Source organism: Chlorocebus sabaeus, chromosome 5 (assembly GCF_047675955.1).
Source record: "Chlorocebus sabaeus isolate Y175 chromosome 5, mChlSab1.0.hap1, whole genome shotgun sequence".
NCBI lineage: Eukaryota > Metazoa > Chordata > Mammalia > Primates > Cercopithecidae > Chlorocebus > Chlorocebus sabaeus.
In genome coordinates, this window is record NC_132908.1 from 70,077,849 (window position 1) to 70,100,257 (window position 22,409).

The 22,409-nt window shown below is 39.7% G+C and overlaps 1 protein-coding gene across 3 annotated transcripts in view; it reads left to right on the forward strand.

Moving 5' to 3' along the window:
* HYDIN (HYDIN axonemal central pair apparatus protein) overlaps nt 1-22,409 on the forward strand; it is a 480,054-nt gene that overhangs the window by 170,823 nt on the left and 286,822 nt on the right. For all 3 annotated transcript variants that reach the window (XM_073015549.1, XM_007993708.3, XM_073015550.1), the window contains exons 12-14: nt 1,731-1,830; nt 15,378-15,496; nt 21,095-21,318. In XM_073015549.1, coding sequence (XP_072871650.1) covers nt 1,731-1,830; nt 15,378-15,496; nt 21,095-21,318 — 443 coding nt within the window. The remainder of the gene's footprint in view (nt 1-1,730; nt 1,831-15,377; nt 15,497-21,094; nt 21,319-22,409) is intronic.

A 22,409-nucleotide genomic window follows, 5' to 3' on the forward strand; every position in this document is an offset into this window, starting at 1 on the left:
TCTTTTCCCCTTTTGAAGACTTTCATCTTAGTCCTTCTAAGTAGTACAAAAATAACATCGATCACAGTAGTCAGTTACTTACTGAGTTCTGACTGAGCACGGGGCAAAGTGTTTTACCTGCATGACTTCATCAGACCTCAGGAACCCCTTTGAGGCAAGTGCTATCAGGATCTCCTTTTATAGCCTTGAGAAGCTAATGCAGAGGCCACAGATTACATAGTTAAAAAAATTAAAGTATACCTAACAAGGAGATTCTGATACATTGCATTTTGCATTACCATTTTAAAACTTGGTTTCCTGATTCTGACTTTTGGGTGGTTCCAATTAAAGGGAGAAATGCCACACTGGAGTAGAAGCAGGGTTTGACCGAGCTATTCTTCTACCTCGGGCCATTGCTATGTTTTTATAGAATAAGAATGTTTTCTTATGCTGTCACCTCAAAAGTTAAGAACGTGGTGCCTCCACCAAGGAAGTCAAGTACTTCATCCTCTGTGACCCCTCTGGGCTGTATTTATATAGACACAGCACTTACCACATATGCTGTAAAATGTTTGTATACATGTTTATCATCCTGCTAAGGTATGAGTTCCCTGCAGTCACGGCCCACGCCTTTCTGCTTCTCTGAAGCCCTGGTACTGGGAACACATTGGGCAGACAGTGAATAGTCACTGAATATACATTTTAAAATGTCTTATATATCCTAGTTTCCTTTAGTAACTCATTATATGTTCATAAAGTCACTGAAGTTATCTTTGAAGTTTGTTTCCAGTTTGTACCACCTCATAAGTTATCAAGAAGTGTATGTTTACTGTCTGCTGGGTGAAAGAATGCTTTCTTGTATTTATTAGAAAAATGTTCCCTTGAAGTTTCCTGGAATTGAACCCTTGTACACTGTTGGTGGGAATGTAGATTGGTACAGACATTATGGAAAACAGTATAGAGATTCCTCAAAAAATCAAATACAGAACTGTCATGTGATCCCACAATCCCTCATCTGGGTATATCCCCAAAGGAAATGAAATCAGGATCTCGAAGAGATCTCTGCACCCCCATGTTCATTGCAGCATTATTCACAACGGCCAAGTTATGGCAGCAGCCTAAGTGTCCAGCAACAGATGAATGAAAACATAAGTGTATGCATACAATGGAATATTATTCACTCTTACTAAGAAGGTGTTCCTGCCACTTGTGACTACATGGATGAAACTGGAGGACATTGTGCTAAGTGAAATAAGCCAGACACAGAAAGACAAATACCACATGATCTCACTTATTTGTGTGTGAAATCTTTAAAAAAAGGTCAAACTCATAGAGACAGTTTGGTAAGAGGTTGGTGGTTACCAGGCATCAAAGGGTGGGGTGGGGGGGAAATGGGGAGATGTTGGTCAAAGGGTACAAACTTATAGTTATTAGTTCTGGAAACCTAATGTAGTGCATGGTGACTATAGTTAATAATAATGTATGATATGCTGGGCACTTTCTAAGAGAGTAGACAGACCAGGTGCTCTCACCACACACACAGAAGTTAACTATGTGAGGAGATAGATATGTTCATTTCCTTGACTGCAGTAATCATTTCACTATGCAAATATATATCAAAACATGTTGTATACCTTAAACATATACAATTTTATGAAAACAAATTTCATGGAGTTATAATATAATAACATTTAAAAGCAGTGTCTTTCTTTTGTCATATTATTTTTCAATGATTCTTTCATGTTTTTCAGGAAGGTGATGTCTGGCCCAACTCATCAGCTGAAATCACCGTGTACTTTAACCCACTAGAAGCCAGGCTCTATCAACAGACCATTTACTGCGACATTTCAGGTAGTGACCTCCTCCAAGTGGTAAACTCAGGTAACCAGGCACCCAGAGCATAAAGTGTGGTGCCTGTGTGTGTGTGTGTGTGTGTGTGTGTGTGTGTGCACGTGCATGGCAGAGCACGATATTGATTAGGGGAATTATGGATCCAACCCCTGCCCCTCTCACTTCTTTCTAGAACAGATCAAACTTTAAAGTACTTCACAATTGTGGTGGTGTTTAGAGAAAATGGAAACTATATTAGTCCATTTTCATACTGCTGATAATAACTGCCCGAGACTGGGTAATTGATAAAAGAAAGAGGTTTAACTGACTCACAGTTCAGCACGACTGCGGAGACCTCAGGAAACTTACAGTCATGGTGGAAGGCAAAGAGGAAGCAAGGCAACTTCTTCACAAGGCAGTAGGAGGGAGAAGTGCTGAGCAAAGGAGGAAAGAGCTCCTTATAAAACCATCAGATCTCATGAGAAGTTCCTATCACAAAAACAACATGGGGGAAACTGCCCCCATGATTCAGTTACCTCCACATGGTCTTTCCCTTGACACGTGGGAATTATGGGGATTATAATTCAAGATGAGATTTGGGTGGGGACACAAAGCCTAACCATATCAGGGACCATGACTGTTAGAGCAGTAAAAATATTGCTTGTGACAAATTCCACAATCTCCTTTTTTATTCCTCTTATAGTATTGGGTTACTAATTTTTTTCTTTTTAAGTTTTACCAAAATAATTCCAAGTGGGATGGGAAGGCAACCTGGCAGAGGCCAGAGCAACCAGAAGGGTGCACAGGTGAGATGGCAACCTGGAGACTTGATACGTACAAGGAAATAAGCAGAAAAGTCAATACATTGAGGATGATGGGAGCCAGTATTTCTCACTCTTGGAGGAAGCAGATACAAACATGGAAAAGACGGTGAAGCCAAACTCTTTGAAATTGGAATGGAATTAGAGTTGTCAGTGTGAACTCAGAGTTGTTGAGTTCATACTGACATGTATGGATAGATATAAAAATAAATATACATGTAAATGTGTGTATATGCATGTGTACATGCCTATGTGTATATCCTAACTAGGTCCGTTGAGAAGTCCTGGAAGCTTTGAGACTCTATAGCAGTGAGCACACCAATCACCCAAAGCTTGGTTTCTAAATGCCACTTATCAGTGAAAGGAACTGATTAACTCCAGGACCAAGGTAGGGAAAGAACATGATGAGCCTGGATTATCTCCTTTGCTAGACAGTAAGGAAGTGCTCAAAGAATGATAGGCACATGTCGAAATGACACAGAAGCCAGCAAAGAAACTCCCACTGACCATATTTGGAATAAGTCAAAAATCAAAATAATAATACTAATAGATTATTATAATCCATTGAATAAATAGAAATCTTTGAATCCATTGAGTGTACCATTTGGCAATCATCATTAGAATAACCAATTCAGGTAAAAAGCATCAATGGATATTAAGAAAATGGGTGAAAGTGGGGCATGGAATAGTTTCAAAACATCTTTCCTCAAAATGCTTTTATAAAGGGGAGAAAACTAACTTTGCAGTGAAGAAGCCTGGGAGATGCTATCTTAGTTTATCCCAGTAAGCAAATCAACCTCTCAGACCACACGCCAGGATGCAGTGAGAACACAGCGTCCCATCTATGACATCAAGGCCAAGATACATAAATTGGATCTAATCAGGAAGAAGCATCAGGCAATCCAAAATTGAAGAACAAAGTAAAATGACCAGCCTGTAATCTTTAAAAATATCGAGGGCTGGGCACAGTGACTCCCGGGTATAATCTCAGCACTTTGGGAGGCTGAGGTGGGAGAACTTCTTGAGTCCAGGAATTCAAGATGGTCCTGGAAAACATAGTGAGACCCCATCTCTACAATAAATTAAAAACGTAGTCAGGTGTGGTGACACATGCCTGTAGTCCTAGCTACTTGGTGGACCAAAGTGGGAGGATCACTTGAGCCCGGAAGTCTGAGGCTGCAGTAAGCTGTGATTGCACCACGGCATGCCAGCCTGGATGACAGAGTGAGACCCTGTCTCAAAAGAAAAAAAAAAATCAAGGTCATGAAAGTCAAGAAATCCTGAAGAATTGTTCCAGGTTGAAGGAGACTAGAGAGACGTGGTAACTGGGTGCAATATGTGATCCTGGATTGGGCCCTTTGCTATAAAGGACATTACTGGGCATGGGATAGATATTTAATAGAAGTTCTTGTACTACTCTGGAAACCTTTCTGCATTTTAAAAATGTTTCAGAATTGTGTTTAAATGCCAAAGCCAATAAATAAGTAAAACATGCAGATAGTAAAATGTAGAGGACTGTGTGCTCGCAAACGAGAAGTTCCCGATAAGCCCTGCTCTTGCAAACAAAGCAGGACATTCCTTCTCTGCGAACAAGAAGGATAAAGGAGCCAGCTGTAAGCAGCGGGCTCTGGGAACTGGTCAATGTTTTACTGATCTTGCGAGTCAAGGAAAGGTCAGAGAAGCAACACATGTCCCGTGACTTGGCAACATTCCACAAACGGCTGGATAAAATAAAGCAGTGTGTGCCATTCGGCACGGCCGCCATGTATGTCTTGTCCTGTGTTGTCTTGTGTGTTCATTCCTTTGTTTAGGAAACACGCGGACCCCAACAGTAAAATTATGAAGCTAAATAGTAGTCTGTGCCACCAGTGCTACTTCTAAGAAGTTCTTTTGGCTGTTTCTTGTGATGGTGGTTTCCCTTGCCAGCTCTATGCTTGTATTGCTATTGGTGGATTTATTAACTTTGTACATTTTCTTTTGACTCTCCAGTGTGAAAGATAAGGGTTTAGTTCACTTATCAGTTCCTAGATTTTTCCCCTTCCTAAGTTTATTGAATTAGGATTTACATGCAGCGAAATTCATCGTTGTTTGCGGCATGGTTCTGTGAATTTTGACAAACCTAAATAGTCATGTAACCACCAAAATCAAGACGTAGAAATATATATCTGAGATCACCCCATAAAGCTCCCTATGCTCCTTTGCAGACAATCCTGTCCCCCAACCTCAGCCCCTGACAATCCAATTATTTCATTTTATTTTTTGAGCTTTATTTATAGCCTTAAATAATACATTTAAACCTGTATTTTTTGTTCCATCAACTTTACATTATCTCTTGATATGTAAGGATTTTGGTGCCTATAATTAGGTTAGCCCTGACTAAGTCCACTAGCCTTCTCCCTCTAGCCTCTGTGAGCTGTTCCATTTTTATATAATCATTATTGATAACCATTGTTAAGTCTTCTTACATAAATATTATACATCGAAGAGCCAAATAGGTTCTAGGATTACATTTTATCCTGTTTGTTCACTGCTCTGGTTCCTAGTCACTCAAAGAATGTCCCTAAGGTCTATGTCAAGTATGTTTTTTCTTTACCAATTTATCAGTTACTCACAATTATGCCTCATTTTAGTTTACTTCTTTTTTTTTTTTTTTTTTTTTTTTTTTTTTTTGAGACGAAGTCTCGCTCTGTCGCCCAGGCTGGAGTGCAGTGGCGCAATCTCAGCTCACTGCAAGCTCCGCCTCCCGGGTTCACGCCATTCTCCTACCTCAGCCTCCCGAGTAGCTGGGACTACAGGCGCCCGCCACTGCGCCCGGCTAATTTTTTGTATTTTTAGTAGAGACGGGGTTTCACCATGGTCTCGATCTCCTGACCTTGTGATCCGCCCGCCTCGGCCTCCCAAAGTGCTGGGATTACAGGCGTGAGCCACCGCGCCCGGCCTTTAGTTTACTTCTTAACTGACTCTTTTGTACAGCTTTTGATCCCCCCCACCCGTGGTTTCTAATTCCTTATTTCTTCACTCCTATCTAATTTTATAATTCATTCTCTTCTTCTCTTTGAAGACACTGATCAGAGCCTATCAGCTTCTTATTTTAATTCAGATCAATCACCTCCTGAATGAACAGTTGTTATCCAAGAATTTAAAAAAATATTTCTGTGTGTTCAGTCGCACCTTTTCATTCTCAGTCTGCTCAAGTAACTTCCTTAGAAATGATATATATATATATATATATATATATAATGTGTATATAAATATATAGAGCTGGAAACTTTGATCCTTGAATGCCCAAAAATACCTTATTTTGCCTTCATACTCACTTGGTAGTTTAACTGACTATAGGATCCCAGGTTCAAAATCATTTCTCCTCAGAACACTGGAGACCTTGTGACTACTTGATTGTAAAAATTCCAAAGCCTGAGGTCATCTAATGTCCATTCTTTTATAGACAGCGTTTTCTTTATCTCTGGATGTTTTGGGGGCCTTCTTTCCATATTTGGGGTCTGAAATGTGATGAAGTCATGTCCGGGAGTGGATTTTTCTTATTCATCCTCCTCAGCCTTCTATGGGCCATTTGAATCTGATAACTCCCATCACTTCAGCTCTAAGAAATTTTATTATGTTGACCGGGTGCGGTGGCTCAAGCCTGTAATCCCAGCACCTTGGGAGGCCGAGTTGGGCGGATCAGGAGGTCAGGAGATCAAGACCATCCTGGCTAACACGGTGAAACCCCGTCTCTACTAAAAAATACAAAAAACTAGTCGGGTGCGGTGGCGGGCCCCTGTAGTCCCAGCTACTCAGGAGGCTGAGGCAGGAGACTGGCGTGAACCTGGGAGGCGGAGCTTGCAGTGAGCTGAGATCCAGCCACTGCACTCCAGCCTGGGCGACAGAGCGAGACTCCATGTCAAAAAAAAAAAAGAAATGTTATTGTGTCTTTGATATTCTTTCCTCCATTTTTTTTTTTTTTCATTTTATTCATCTGGAAAACCTATGAATCCAATGTTAGACCTGGAAGATTGATCATTTGTTGTCAAAGAACAAGATTTTAATCATCAAACACTACTAAGAAATGACACTAAATATAATTCAAGGCTATGCCTAGAGAAATACTGATGTTCATGAATCAAGAAAGATGGCAGGTGCATGCTGTGTAGCTGCAGCTCTCCGCAGCCACCAGCAGACCTATGGCCAGCACCTGTGGCATCATTCCTGATGTGCAGAGCCACTGCCCTGAACTTAAATAGTCTGCTTGGTACCTTACTGCTATTCAGTTATTCAAATGGCAGTTTTCCCTTTTATACAGATGACAACAACAAACCCAAATTACTCTGACTCAAATTGTTTCCCTTTGCAGTTGAGACTTTCCTTGCCTGTCTTGAACAGGTTCAAGAAAGCATTTTGCCACGGTGGTTTCAGGGCATCTTCCGTTTTGGAACTTTCTTGGTACCGCTTGCAGAGATACAAGCGGGTGTTAATCAAAAACTTGGAATGTTTTCTTTTTTGCAGTCAAGGTCAAGCACTGAACTTTAGCGTTTGCCAGTTGCTTTGCAAGACACGTAGCTCAGTTTTTTCTGAATACTTCCTAGCAATCTTTCATTTCTGCAATCATATTTTCAATTTTCAAGACCTCTTTTGTTCTGTATTCCTGTTTCATAACTAAGTGTTCTTTTATGGATGCAACTTCTTCTCATTAATCTGGGGTAATCATTTGAATTTTAATTTCTTAAAAAATAAATCTTATGTTCTCTGAATTGCCCATAATGTCAGCTGTTTGTCTTTCATGCTTTCATGGGGTTCCTTTCAATGCCTTCTGGTCCATGGTCATTCATTCGCATATAAGCATGAGAAAATGGCTTTCATGTTGATGGTAGCTAGTGCTGCTTATCCCTGCTGTTGTATATCTAGGTTTCCCAGGAAAGTATGGCTGATGTGTTTGTGAAGAGTATAAGAGTGCACTGTCAGCAAGCATGCACATCATTTGCATCCTTCAAGTGCAAAATTTCCCGTGTTCTGCCACAACCTGCTGTTTTCAGTCCGTGTCTATGCAGTCACTTTTTTTCTGTGTAAAAGAGGCTCAGGCAGTCTAAGAATGTGCAGAAGGATGGGCCAGGGGGCCCAAGCCTATACTACCCTGCACCTCCCCCAGGTGTGTATCTTCTCCTGATGATGTTTCCCTCACCTTCCCTCGATATAACCATCACCTCGACTTTTATGATAGTTGTTTTCTTGCTTTCATGTATAATTTTACCACCTACATATTCATCCGTAAGCAAAATAGTATAGTTTTGTCTGTTTTGGAAGTTGATATATTGATATGTATTTTTGAAACTAATACACATATATACAGGACTCATCCTGTATATCTTATGCTGCTAGCACCAAGAAAATAAAGCTACTCAATAAATGTTGATTAAATAAATAAGCAAATAACTGGAAAAAAAATGACTGAGTGAGTGAATCCCGGTTTGATCTGACCTCTCCTTTGCATGTGAGTGTAGAATTCTCCAGACGTCCCCAGAATGAATGCAGAATGGACTAGGAGTTTTTGGATTGATGTGAGTCTGTCTCCGTCCCGCAGACCAGCATCACCTGCAATGGACAGCCTAATAGGGTCTAGAGGAAATGTTAGCACAGCAGTGTCAGGCGTGGGCTGGAAATGCTCCAGTGACCCCCATGGCACAGGTGGTGGGACCTCCCTCCCATCTGCAGCTCCCTGTGGACCTCGTGCTTGGCCCTCTTCCAAGGGGTTGGCTACTCTCCAGAAGGTTCCCAATCCTTACACAACAAGTGAGATTTCCCTTTTGTTTCGTTTGTAATTCTGAATTCTCCCACACAATTCACATCCTGGGTAAGCTGAAAAGTATAATTTTCCATCTGCATGACATTCTTCTTTATTTTATTAGTGGATTATTAAAAGATACGCTTGCCAGGGAAGGGCTTTGCTTACATAGTAATTCCATATTATCTTCCCTGTAAATTATGTGCAATTCTCTGTGTCTTTTCAAGAGCTGACGATGATTCCTTACTATTATCTTCAACGAGTTGGTAAAACCTGTTGGTCTTAGGTCACTAAGAAATACTTGTTAGACAGATAAAAATGCTCCTTCCCTTGTTTTGTTTTGTTTTGCTTTGCTTTAAGATATATGTGGCATGTGGAAGAAAATACATATAAATAAAGCTTTCCTCCTCATGTCGTTTTGCATAAACGACAGTATACTTTGCATAATGGTTTTAACATTGCTTTTAAAATATTTCCCAGATTATACATAACACTAAATAAAATATGTCATTCTTTTCATGATTGCATTGGAATCCTTTGTATTTATATACCATAATTTAATGTTTAACTTTGTGTCATAATTGAATAGAATACAGATTCAGAGATTACATAATACATTTAGTGGGAAGCACAGAAGTGACCTCCCAAAGATGTCCAAGTCCGAACCCCCAGTATCTGTGGACATGTTACATTAAATGGCAAAGAGGAATCAAGGCAGCAGATGGAATTAAAGTTACTGACTTTAAGTTAGGGAGACTATCTTGCATCATGTTGGTGGCTCAGTATAATCACAAGGGTCCATAAATGCCGAAGAAGTAGGCAGAAGGATTGGTCTCAGTGTCAGAGGGCTGTGATACGAGAAAGTCTCAACTAGTCATTTCCAGGCAGTAAAGATGGACAAAGTAAGGAATTCAGGGAGCCTCCAGAACGTAGAAAAGGTAAGAAAATGAATTCCTCCCACCCTAGAGTCTCCAGGAAGGAATGTAGCCCTGCGAATACATTGATTTTAGCCCAGTGAGACCCACCGTGGACTTTGTTTATAGTTGTGTCTTCATCTTGTAAAATATTTTTTTAATTGACAAATAATAACCATACATATTCATGGGGTACATAGTGATGTTTCAGTATGCATAATGAACAGCAATCAGATCACTTTGAACTTTTGACATCCAGAACTTTCAGATAATACATTTGTACAGTAAGCCACTAAGTTTGTGACAGTTTCTTGTAGCAACTATTGGAAACTTATACACATACCGGTACATTATAACAAATAATTATAAGGCAAACACTATGTTATTGCCACCAAGATCAATAATAGAATATTTTCAGCCCCTAGAAGCCTCAGTGTGTTCCTTCCCAATCACACTCCTCTCACTGCAGCCTCCCCTGAAATCACCACCATTCTGTTCTTGATGACCATCAGGTCCTTGCTTTTGTTTTTTGTTTTTGTTTTTTTTGCTTATGATTTTTTAAAAAATTTTAACTTTTATTTTAGGTTCAAGGGTACATGTGCAAGTTTGTTTATGTTGTACAGATTTTTGTCTTGTCACACCGGTTCTAAGCCTAGTACCCAGTAGTTACTTTTTCTGATCCTCTTCTTCCTCTCATCCTCCACCCTCCATTAGGCCCCAGTGTCTGTTGTTCCCTTCTTTGTGTCTGTGTGTTCTCATCATTTAGCTCCCACTTATAAGTGAGAATATGCAGTATTTTGTTTTTCTATTTCTGCATTAGTTTGCTAGGGATGATGGCCTCCAGCTTCATTTGCATTTGGAGACTTCAGGGTCATTAAAGGGGTTCTGTAGTACATCTCCCTACTTCTCATGTGTGAAATCAGAACACTACAGTCATAGATGAGAAGTGCTCTATGTTTTAAAATATTTTGGTCTTTTAATAAGGAGTCTGCCCTTAAAGTTTACTAGTTCCTCCATGCTTGTATCTCTTGCTGCCTTTTGCCAAGACAAGAAAAATATCTGCTTAGAAAATCTTGTGGAAAAGTAGCATTTGTAATGTGACCCTAAAATTTAGACTATCACTTAGAAAATCAAGGCTGGGCATTACTTGTACTCCTGTTCTGGGTGAGGGAAGTGGCTAGCTACAAATGAGACAAACTCCTTTGAAGTAATTAATAACTACCAAATAAACTTTGGCTCACTGCTTTATTACAACACATCTCCTTGTTTTTAAAGAAAGGCAGTCAAGGTAATAGATGGAGAAAGTTTTAGGCATGACAGTTATAAATAGTCCTGCAGTTTATTGCATGATATATTTGCAATTCTCTTTCTTTGCCATTCTGAAAGTTGGATCTCAATCAAATGCTTTTCTCTTGACCAAAGAGTATAAATTATTCCCAATAGTCTAGACCTCAAAAATAATAGAGTAGAGTAACGCCATTTGGGCCCTTTGAAAGTTTTCTTTATAGTCTAGAGTATTGCCACCACTAACACCTGATCTTTAGAGGAACGTCTTTTCCAGGGATCGGATGAAGCAGGGGAACCCTTTCAATAAATCAGTCATCCCAAGTGTGGCTTTTGCTTCTTATAATCAAAGTAATGCTTGTCGAATGACCACTATGTTGCCAAGCACTAGAAGGAACAAAAGGACAAGTATTCTGTCTTTAAAGGACATTCATGGGGAAAAAGCATTAAAGATACAAAAGCTAAACAGCAACAGAAGACGGTGGAACATAAAAAGTCACAAGGCGTTAAAATGATGATAATAAATTAGAAATATCACTTGGCTGTTCTAAGCGTACTTTCTGTAATACTGAAAACTACATCAACAAAGCATTAAAAGTATTTTGAACATTCAAAATGTCCTATATATCCTCTTTCCTTAGAGAACTTGAAATTATATGATATACATTTAAGGAAAACCATAGAGCTATCAAAGATTTCCAAAGTGGTGATATCCCCACTGCTGGGGAGAATGTGGAGAGAAGGAACCCTTAAATACTACAGATGTTTGTGTGGAGTTAGCACTATTCTTGAGGGCAGTATGGCTATAGCTATCACAATGTCCAATGTGCATCCCTTTGTTCTGGAAATCTTTCATAAATGATAAGCTGGGTAATTTGAATTAACTCTCTCTCTCTAAGAACACCTAGGAAAGCAAGGCAAAATATTTTTTTAAATCTGTTTTTTAAGGCAAGAGAGAACTACCAGAACATGGCCCAAGATCCAGAAGAAGGAAATCAAGACCATCAGACTTTGAGGGCCACTTTATCCTTAAAGACACTGCGTTTTTGGTAAAAACTGCAGAGAGGCTAACAAGTTAAGTAAGGTGAAAGAAGAAAAGTCCATGGTATGTCCCAGGAGGAAAGGCCCTTGTCATCTAATCCACCAGGCTTTAGAGTAGGACCCAGTGAATTAGAAATGGGCCAGTCCTCAAAGAGACTGAAGTTCAGCAAAGAGACTGAAGTTCAGCTTTGAATAATTATTCAGTTATTGGCTTAATTTCAAACAGTTTTCCACTCGAGATTCAGAAGATAATTAATCCCTAGTGTTCTAAGATATCTATTGTTTATGAGGAATTAATTTATCTCTGTTATACCTACCCTTCTTGGGAGAGTTGAGAAAATAATCACTCAAATGATTTGCTGCAGGGCTTAGTTCTCTCACAAAACCTTAGCTGAGAACAGCTAAATTAGGTTGTCTAGGATTACTAATGCCCCCCAGTCACCAGCTAGAAGCTGGAGGGAGATATCTTCTTATGGCTTTAAATTATGTCTATAATTTTATATATATACTGATCAGCACTCAATCAAAAAATGACCAAGCACATGAGGAGGTAAGACAATCTGATAGAAAACCAGAGTAAACAATAGAAACAAACCCAGGAGAACCAGATAAAAGAATTTTCAGACACAGATTTTAAAAACGTTTTTATCAATATTAAGCAGAGATCGGAAAACTAGAAACGCTCTAATGAAAAGTCTAGAACTGAGAAGTTATAATAACAAATTAAAAACTCAGTGGATGAATTTAACCGCTTGTTAAGTATATCCAGAGATAGAGTTTATAAACTGGAAATTAGATAAATCAAATAAAATATCTGAAAATACTGAAGCATGCAGAGACAAAATATAGAAAAAGAACACACACATACACAGAAAAGACAGAGAGGTGAAAAGTGGAGAAGAAACGATACTTGAAAAGATAATGACTGAAAATTTTTCAGAATTGATGAAAGACATTTATTCGCATATTCAATAAGTGCTACAAGTCCCCAAAAGGATAAATGCAACCATGCCTAGGAACATTATAGCAAAATCACTGAAAGCTAAAGATAAAAATAAATCAGTATGTGTGCATAAAAATTAAATCTATCAGAAGACAAGATAGATTGTTTCAAATGAGCAATAAGACTATGAGCTGACTTCTCAAGAGAAACAGTGGAAATGCTATAATATCTTCAAAGTGCTGGAAGAAAATATGGAAAAATTGTTCACAGATACATGTTTGATGGTAGTAGTTACACTACAAATTGTAATGAAAGGTTGGACGCCACTTAAATGTCCAATAAGAGTTTTAGAAGTATTTGCCTCCCAACAGTGGACCACATAACCATTAAGAAGAATAAGGTAGATCTTTAGATATAATATGTTAATGATATGTTAAAATGTTCCAAAGCTATTATTATTATTATTATTATTTTTTGAGACAGAGTCTCGCTCTGTCGCCCAGGCTGGAGTGCAGTGTCCGGATCTCAGCTCACTGCAAGCTCCGCCTCCCAGGTTTACGCCATTCTCCTGCCTCAGCCTCTGGAGTAGCTGGGACTACAGGCGCCCGCCACCTCGCCCGGCTAGTTGTTTTTTTTTTTTGTATTTTTTTAGTAGAGACAGGGTTTCACCGTGTTAGCCAGGATGGTCTCGATCTCCTGACCTCGTGATCCGCCCGTCTCGGCCTCCCAAAGTGCTGGGATTACAGGCTTGAGCCGCCGCGCCCAGCCCAAAGGTATTATTAAATGTAAAAAAACAGGTTGCAAAATAACATAGTATGCATTCCCATTTGCATTAGCAGTATTGTGATACAATTAAATATAAAAAGATAGGCACCGACATGTTAACAGTAGTTATCTTTGGATGGTGCAATTATAAGATAATTTTATTCATATTCTCTTTAAATTTTGTAATGATCATGTATTATCGAACAAAGATAGTTTCATTTGTAAAAGGGGGAACAAAACCAGTCAGTACTTCAAAGGTTGTGTGCTCTGTATTGACCGTGGGTTCACTGTAGATGTATTATAATGGATATTGTTAAGTGCATTTCATTACCTCTACATGGAAGAAATTCAGCAAAAGTAAGCATCAGGTAAGACCCCTAGACTCAGATCCCTAATATTCTGGATCTTCCTAAATCTAAGGAAGATCTAGGTGAATAATGTCGCTTGGAGCCCCACGTTGGCTCTCATTTTATGAGAAGCATCAATGGTCACCCTTCTCTGATTTAGAATTACTTTTCTTTGTAAGAAACTTTGAAATAATGTTAAGAATTGGGTTAAAATTTTTAAATTTTTTTCCTGCTAAAATGTAAGCCTAAATTGCAATACAGTCTGCTCCCTAAGGATAAGAAACTAGCAGTATTCTTATTTTCTTAAAATGTTTGGATCACAATACCAAACAACACAATTCAAAATGCCATAATCCCGAATCTTGAGTTCCCAAAAGATCAAAACCCCTAAGGATCAAAATCCCTAAAGTCTAACATCCCTGGTATCTAAAATCCCAAAAATCACAGTCCTGAAAGATTAAAATCCCAAATGTTGAAATCCTGAAAACCAAATTCTGGGGAAGGGGTTAGTGTGTTTTCAGTTGCACATGGGATAGTTGCATTATGCTGATTGTACCATGTTAGGTGGAACTGTTACTCTGTTGTCTGTATTGGGAAATTTAGTGTGGTTTAACACATGGGTGCCAGGTTGACAAGGTGTGGGCTTGTGGTCTTAAGTTTAGATGTCAACTTGACCAGTAAAAACTGTTGGAAACCTGTTAGAGCATAATTCTGAGTTTATCTGTGAGAGTGTTTCCAGAGATTTGTGTGTACGTCTGAGTGGACTTTATGGGGAAAATCTGCCCTCAATGTTGACAGGCCCCATCCAACCAGCCAGGGTCTTGAGAGAGAACAAATACAGAAGGCACATTGGTTTGTCTCTGATAGCTGGGACAGACTTTTCGTCTGCTGCCTTGGACATTAGAAATTTGACTCCATGAAAGTGTATTATCATGACGTTGTCTTTGTGCATAAGTATTGTGTGTGTGTGTAAAAATGCAGACACTTCCTCAATAAATGAAGAGATATTCTTTTTGTACATCTGAATTTGTGAGAGTTAAAATTTCTGGAGATCTCAGCTCTTTGGGAAACTGCCTAAGTAGGGGTGACCCATCATGGTTTTTGATCTATCTTCTCAAAAGACTTAGGTTGTTTATATGGTATTTCAGGTGATCACAGTTATAAAGCTGGGTGCCTGCAGTTACCAATCCTAATGACATGCATTTGTACATTGCCCTTTTTCACCTGTTCCTTTGTAAATACAGTTTGTGTGCTCATAACTGTTATACCCACGTGACTGTTGTTAGTCTACCTGTGTCTACGCTTGCAAAAATATGTATTTTGTTGCCTATTTTATTGCATAAAGTGGCCTTTGAAGTGTTCTGTTGTGTTTTTATATGTTTCTCAAGTAAATCCCTCTTTAAAATGTAAATAAATATATTGTAAAGAATGTCTTTTGTTTTTCCAGAATTATATCTTTCACAATTTCAACAGTCAGGATTTTGGCATTCAGGATTATGATTGGCTCCCAGATAGGATGAATCTTCAGCATTAGTTAAATTGCAGTTCCCTCAGTGCAGTGCAGGGAGCTATTTAATAATTTTGGTTATTTATATTGGTAACTAACGTACATGAGGGAACATGATTTGGGGTAAATGAAGCACGATTTGGATGATAAAGTCAGAATTGTTTTTCTAGGCCGAGAAATCCGTCTGCCCCTTCGAATCAAAGGGGAAGGCATGGGACCTAAGATTCACTTCAACTTTGAATTGCTGGATATTGGGAAAGTTTTCACCGGATCTGTACATTGTTATGAGGTAAGCACTAGAGTTGTTCGTTGAGACTTCAAACAGTACTTGGCTTTTTGGGTTTGTTGTATCTTATGTGTTTTTATTTGACGGAAAGTGTGTGCAATCACATTCATTTGCCATTACTCATCCTTGTTGAGACCCCGGAGTGCTTAGATTCTTCCTCCTTTTGCCTGGCCATCATGAGGGAAACAACTTTTTATCTTATTAGCCCTCTCTCACTTTAGTAAAAGCTAAAAAGCAACAGAGCCATAGTTTAACTGGTTTTATCCTCATTGTTTTGTAGATTGCAAAGGGAAAACCCATAAATACATCTCCCCATCTGTTTAGTGCTTGTTCTCTGACAACATAAATTCCACAGATCAGAGGATGGAGAACCTTTTACATTTTCTAGAACGTCCTAATTAGCATAGCTCTTTTCACACTTCAGAATTTTCTCTTAATGCACTGGTCTCCAATCTATTTTTTTTTGTTTGTTTGTTTGTTTGTTTGAGACGGAGTCTCGCTCTGTCGCCCAGGCTGGAGTGCAGTGGCCGGATCTCAGCTCACTGCAAGCTCCTCCTCCTGGGTTTACAGCATTCTCCTGCCTCAGCCTCCCGAGTAGCTGGGACTACAGGCGCCCACCACCTCGCCCGGCTAGTTTTTTGTATTTTTTAGTAGAGACGGGATTTCACCGGGTTAGCCAGGATGGTCTCAATCTCCTGACTTCGTGATCCACCTGTCTCGGCCTCCCAAAGTGCTGGGATTACAGGCTTGAGCCACCGCGCCCGGCCTCCAATCTATGTTTTAAAAACCGATAATAGTTTCTGGAAGAGACTTTCCTGCTTTATCTTTCCAATTAATTAGAAAATGAAATTTTATAGGATGTCTGCATGAGTTCTTCAGGATCAGTGTTTACTTCAGTGTTTCACCATCACTAAATTTGTATGTAGGGCATATTTTTTACACTGTGTCAGACTGTAACCCTTGAAACTGCATTTTGGAAAGATTCCTTCGTTGTATATGTTTGTATTTTTATAGAGGTATTCAAAGCAATTATTTAATGAGTGACAAATAGATGTCAGGTTCATACTTTATTGTGTGTGCATATCTATGTGTCTGTATGTGTGTGCGTGTGATTTCTAATCCTTACCAAATTGTGAAAGTTAGGCTTTATTACATCTATTTTGCATATGAGAAATGTGGATCGTGTAGTGGCTAATATCATATACAACATCTCCCTTAATGTGTGTTGAGCACAGTGCTAGTGCTTTCACATTCACTCGTTCATTTAGTTCTCACAAAAACCCGATTTGTATCCTAGCACTTTGGGAGACCAAGGTGGTAGATCACTTGAGGTCAGGAGTTCAAGGCCAGCTTGGCCAATGTGGTGAAACTCAATTGCTACTAAAAATACAAAAATTACCTGGGTATGTTGGCGGGCACCTGTAATCCCAACTACTTGGAAGACTGAGGCAGGAGAAGCACTTGAACTCAGGAGGTGGAGGTTGCAGTGAGCCAAGATTGCGCCACTGTAGTCCAGCCTGGGCAACAGAGTGAGATTCTGTGTTGAACAAAAAACAAAAAACAAAAACCGCCCCCAAACAATAAAACCTTATTTGTGAGAACTATTTCTGAGGTACAATTAACTATTTCCATTTTATAGCTGGGTAAACTGAGGCTTAGAGAAGTTAAGGTAGTGCTAGATATTGTAACAAACAAATACAAAAATACATAATGTCTCAAATATTCTAGAAGCTTCTTTTATACCTTACATAAAGTCCAAAACAAAGGTTTCTAGTGAACAGGTGCTCTCTTCCAGCAGAGAAGCTGGAACACTTCATGCTTGGCCACCCCTACCACGTGGTCTTCAAGGTTGCGGAAGGGGAAAGGGCATGGGGGAATGTATATGATATTTTTATAGACAGTAGCGCATTTCACTTACATTCGTATTCCATTAGCTGTATGCACAGAAAAAGAGGAAATGCATTCAAGGAATGGCAAACCTGAATGCCAGGGGAGTTAAGTAACTTGGCAGGGTCCTGCAGCATGTAATGTTAGTGAGTCCTGGGGGACTAGGGCTGTCTCTCCTGTTCTGGGAAGAGAAGGCCTTTGCTGGCCTCTCAGCCCTTCACGTTCTCAGCATCCCACCCTCTCACCTTGGGTAAACCCAGCCTCCAGCCCACTTGGCTCTTAGCCCAGCCTAACGTGGTGTGGGGACAGTGCCCTGTGTCTCCCACATTCACAAGGGAACTGTGGCCTAAATGGGATGATGCAGAAGGTAAACAGAGATGTTAATGTCACAGTGAGATGGACTGTGCATAGGAACACAGTGTAAATGAAGAAATCAGTTGCATGGCTGTCATGAAATGACAGGTGACACAGCTATATCCCACACTGTCCTGGATTGCACGTAGGGGAGAAGGAAAAAAAGTCCAGTAGCCCTCATTAGACTGATATTCTGTCTGCAATTTATCCAGTGTGAATTTCCTTTACATCTTACAGACTGAACTTATGCGTGGCACATCAGAAAAGAACCTTTAATTCTGATGTAAAATGGATAGGGTTTCCCTGAATGTAAATTTAGCAGAAGTGTGCTCGAGGCCACCACTTCCCACCGTCCCTAATTTTAATAGTAAAGCAAACCACAGCCAGTTAAATAAGTGTTAAATGAGGTGATGCATCAGATTGGACAGTTTGGAGAGCTGTGCAGTGGCAGAGAAGGACTCGGTAAGGTGCTTCTTATGGGAATATTTTGCACTCTGCATATTTAAGGCTGATGTTTCATTGCATTTCTCTTTCAATTTATTGCATTACCTACTTGAGACAAATTTGAATAACTAGCTATTGCCCTTAGTCATTGCTGAGCATAGCAGATACATAAAGAATAAACCATAACCCCAAGAGTATACACTATTCCCCGGTGTAATTAAGAAGGAAAACAAATGAGAGGCAAAGTTTGATTATAAATTTTCTTCTCTCCAAGGAGCTAGACCTCAAGGAAAGAGTATTATCAGTAATCAAAAGGCCTCTGAATTGTGTCCCAAAACTATTGCTGGTTTCTGTATTCGTAAGTGGGTGCTTGTTTGTCAGGAGGAGAAGAATGATGTCATATTCTTAAAAATGGAGGAATGCTCACCATACAGAAAATATGGGCAAAACATTTCTGCTAACCAAAAAAACTAAAAGGCAATCCATGCATCTTCTGAAGGAAAAGAACAGGGTCCTCCAAGTTACCACTAATGCCTTCAATTCGCCTTCATGTTACCACTAGTACATATTAGTCACTTCTTATGCACAGGTAAAATTTAAACCCATCCTGTTTGGCACTGAAGATATAAATAGCAGTCACTGACTATGTGTGGTGTCTCACATCTGTAATCCTAGTGCTTTGGGAGGCTGAGGTTGAAGGATCACTTGAGCTAAGGAGTTCGAGACCAGCCTGGGCAATACAGTAAGACCCCATCTTTACAAAAAAAAAACCCACAAAAATTAGTTGGGCATGATGGCACATACCTATAGCCCCAGCTACTCAGAAGGCAGAGGTGGGACGATCACTTGAACCTAGGAGTTCAAGGGTACAGTGAGCTGTTATGCGCCACTGCACTCCAGCCTGGACAACAGAGCCAGACCCTATCTCTTAAAAAACAAAAAACAAAGAAACAAAAACATATCAACAGTGTCTGTCATTTTTAAGCACTATTTGCCAAGCACTATTCTAAAAATTACATAAATTAATAAATTTAATTTTACAGCAACATGAGAAGTTAGTAGTACTTACATTTTAAAGATGGGGAAACTGGAACACAGAGAAACTAAGTAGAATGTCCGAGGTTACAAAGCTAGTAAGTCAATGGCAAAGCTGAGATTTGAACCCAGGCAGTTTGGCTGCAGAGTCGCTGGCCATAATCACTTTTCTACATGGTCTCTTTAAATGGAATGAAGGGTGAAGCCTGGTTCCTACTACCAGGGAGCTTAGAATGAGGAAGATGGGGAAGAAACATAAAAAGATGAATAAAATAGCAAGCAGCAATTATTTATGCTTCTATTTTGGTGCATTGTCCATCTTCTCTTGGCAGAAGAGGCTGTCTTCCTCTGCTCTGCCTCTGCTGCTGACTCTTTCTCTCCACCATATGTTCTGGATGCCCTCTTCCCTGCACCCTGAGCCCCTGAACTCATCCTCCTCTGCATCCACTCAGACCCCATTCTCTTAGTTACCAAGGTCTCTTCTCTTACAACAACAACAGGCAGCACTTTGGTGAGTGCTTCCTCTAGGCTGAGCAATGCATATGCATTATCTCATTTATTACAAATATGCTTTCTCCTCTGCAGTACGTCCCACAGCCTTGCCACTCCCATTCTCACCTTTCACTACTCATCTTCTCAAAACAGGAATCTAAAATAGCCACTATTTCCTGTGCACCCACTCAATCCCCTAAACATTTGTCCTCTGGATTCTGCAATCATGCCCCACTGGGATTACTCTCTTCCTCAAGGTCACGGATGACAATAATCTCTAAATAAAAATAATAAATCTATAACCTTTGCTCTGAACTTACTCTCTTGACCTCTATCTGCATCTGACTTCATCTGGGAATCCTCCTCCCTCAGCTTCTGGGTTCCTGACACACCTCACATTTGCCTGCTAACCTTCTGAAAGTTTCTTCAAGATCTCTCCTGCTCTTTGTCCTCCAAAGCCTTAGGTGTAGGTTGAGGGTGGTTCCTATATAAATCAGGAAAACATGCTGTTCACCCTCTAGGTATAAGGACAGCATTGGCAAGGATCAGAGGTGGTGTCTTTGGAAGCCAGGATAGAACAACATGGCTGTAGTCAAGGTTCATGCCCAAGAATTGTAGGGACAGTAGACTGAGGCCTGCCGTGTAGGATGCCAAATGTCATGAGTGTGCATGAAGGAGCTCAGGCATGAGCTCTTTACATGCACACACGAAACCCAGTGCACAACCACATATGGGCAATAACATGCTTCCAGAACACTAGCATATAGGAATACAACTTTTCTATAGTAAAACAGTTGCTTGCATAAGAATCTCAAAGCAATCATCCATCCAGTAGAATTTGAGATGAAAGTATCTCAATAGGATGAAAACTCATAGCACAACAAAGAGAACCCTTGTCATCTGGGATCCACAATGATGTCTCATCTACATTCTTCAAGCTACATTATAAACATAGGTTTAGGTAATTCTCACTCTGCTATTCAAACTTCCTTTTTATTTTTAAATATGCTGCTTAGCCTCAGCCTTCTCATGCATATAAGAGAAATACTTGCTTTCCCTTGGTTACTTTATAGAGAGTAGCAAAAAAAGGGGGTATTTTAAGGCTCTTCATCAGTATATGTGATTATGATAAGTCTTTATAGCACAAGCATAATATATATGACCAATTTCATTTTAAAGAGGAGACTAAAAATGTAAAATTACTTTCTGGCTTGGGAGTTCTATCTTCGAACACTCAAGGCATCAGACTGTTCATTTGTCCCTGAGTGTTCTTTGGTTCTAATTCCTGCAACTTTCCCTTTGTTGCTGCTAAACAGTACAGACACATGCTTATATGAAAATAAGTCAGAGGCCCATTGACCTTCACATTCTTGCCTTTTATTGATGTAGGCGATACTGTACAACAAAGGCAGCATCGATGCCCTCTTCAACGTGACCCCTCCAACTTCAGCTTTGGGGGCCTGCTTTGTTTTCTGTCCCAAGGAAGGCATCATTGAACCAAGTGGAGTCCAAGCTATCCAGATCTCCTTCAGTTCTACCATCCTGGGAAACTTTGAAGAAGAGTTCCTGGTCAATGTCAATGGGTCACCTGAGCCTGTGAAACTGACCATTAGGTAAGGTGCATTTATAACGAATGTAGAAACTAACTGAAGTTTTAACCTGTTGCCTTTTTAGCTTTTTAAATAGATCCTGTCTGGATGTTCATAGCTGTCTTTGTTGATATGAACACATCAGCATAATAGAGTGTGTTAAATTTCCATCAGTGTTTCCCTAGTGAACATGTATAAGTTATTATAATATAAATACAGATGCTGTTTGGAGATCTAGTTTTTCTGCGAGTTATAATCTTATAAAATAAGGATTTAGACATTAAACTAGCTTCTAGTCACTCTCTATGTCTTAGGATGTTTAGAGAAAATAAGTTATTACAGTAACACCTGAATGAAATCATCTGGGCTAAGCTTTGGCCATTATCACAGTTTCTCTAAACTTTTGTCTTTTGTTCTTATTTTAAGGAAATTGTTTACATGATCTCACTATCATGTCTTCAAACATTGTAAACACATTGCTCTGACTCTATTTGGATTCCCACAGCAGCAGGTTGTTAATTACCATGGCAGTTTCTCTTATTCTGGTAACTGCTAGCAAGACCTCCCTCCATCTACAAGCTGAGGTCTCCCTTGGGGCAAGCCCTGGGGATAACGTAGAAAAGAGATAGAGACATATGACCTGAAGGATCCAAGGAAAATGTACTGATCTCATGATATATACTTTATATTCAGAATCTCAAGATTAGCTGAAAGGTGATTACTATTTAGTCTCAAACTCTTGCACCTCAGTGTCCCTGTTATGCACTGAATTGCTTCCTGCAGAATTTATATGTTGAAGTGTTAACACCCAGTACCTCGGAATGTAACTCTTCTTGGACATAGGGCCTTTAAAGAGATAATTAAGGCAAAATGAGGTCAGATGGGTGGACTTTAATCCAATATGATTGGTGTCCTTATAAGGAGAGAACGTTAGGACACAGACATACTCATAGAAAAGGGTCATGTGAAAAAATGAAGAGAAGCTGAAGCGAGAGACCCTCACTTGCAGTCACCAACTCTTCTGACAGCAACAGAAATAAATTTCTGTTGTTTAAGCCACCCAATCTGGGGTACTTTGTTATGGCAGCCCTAGCAAAGTCATACAGCCCCCAACA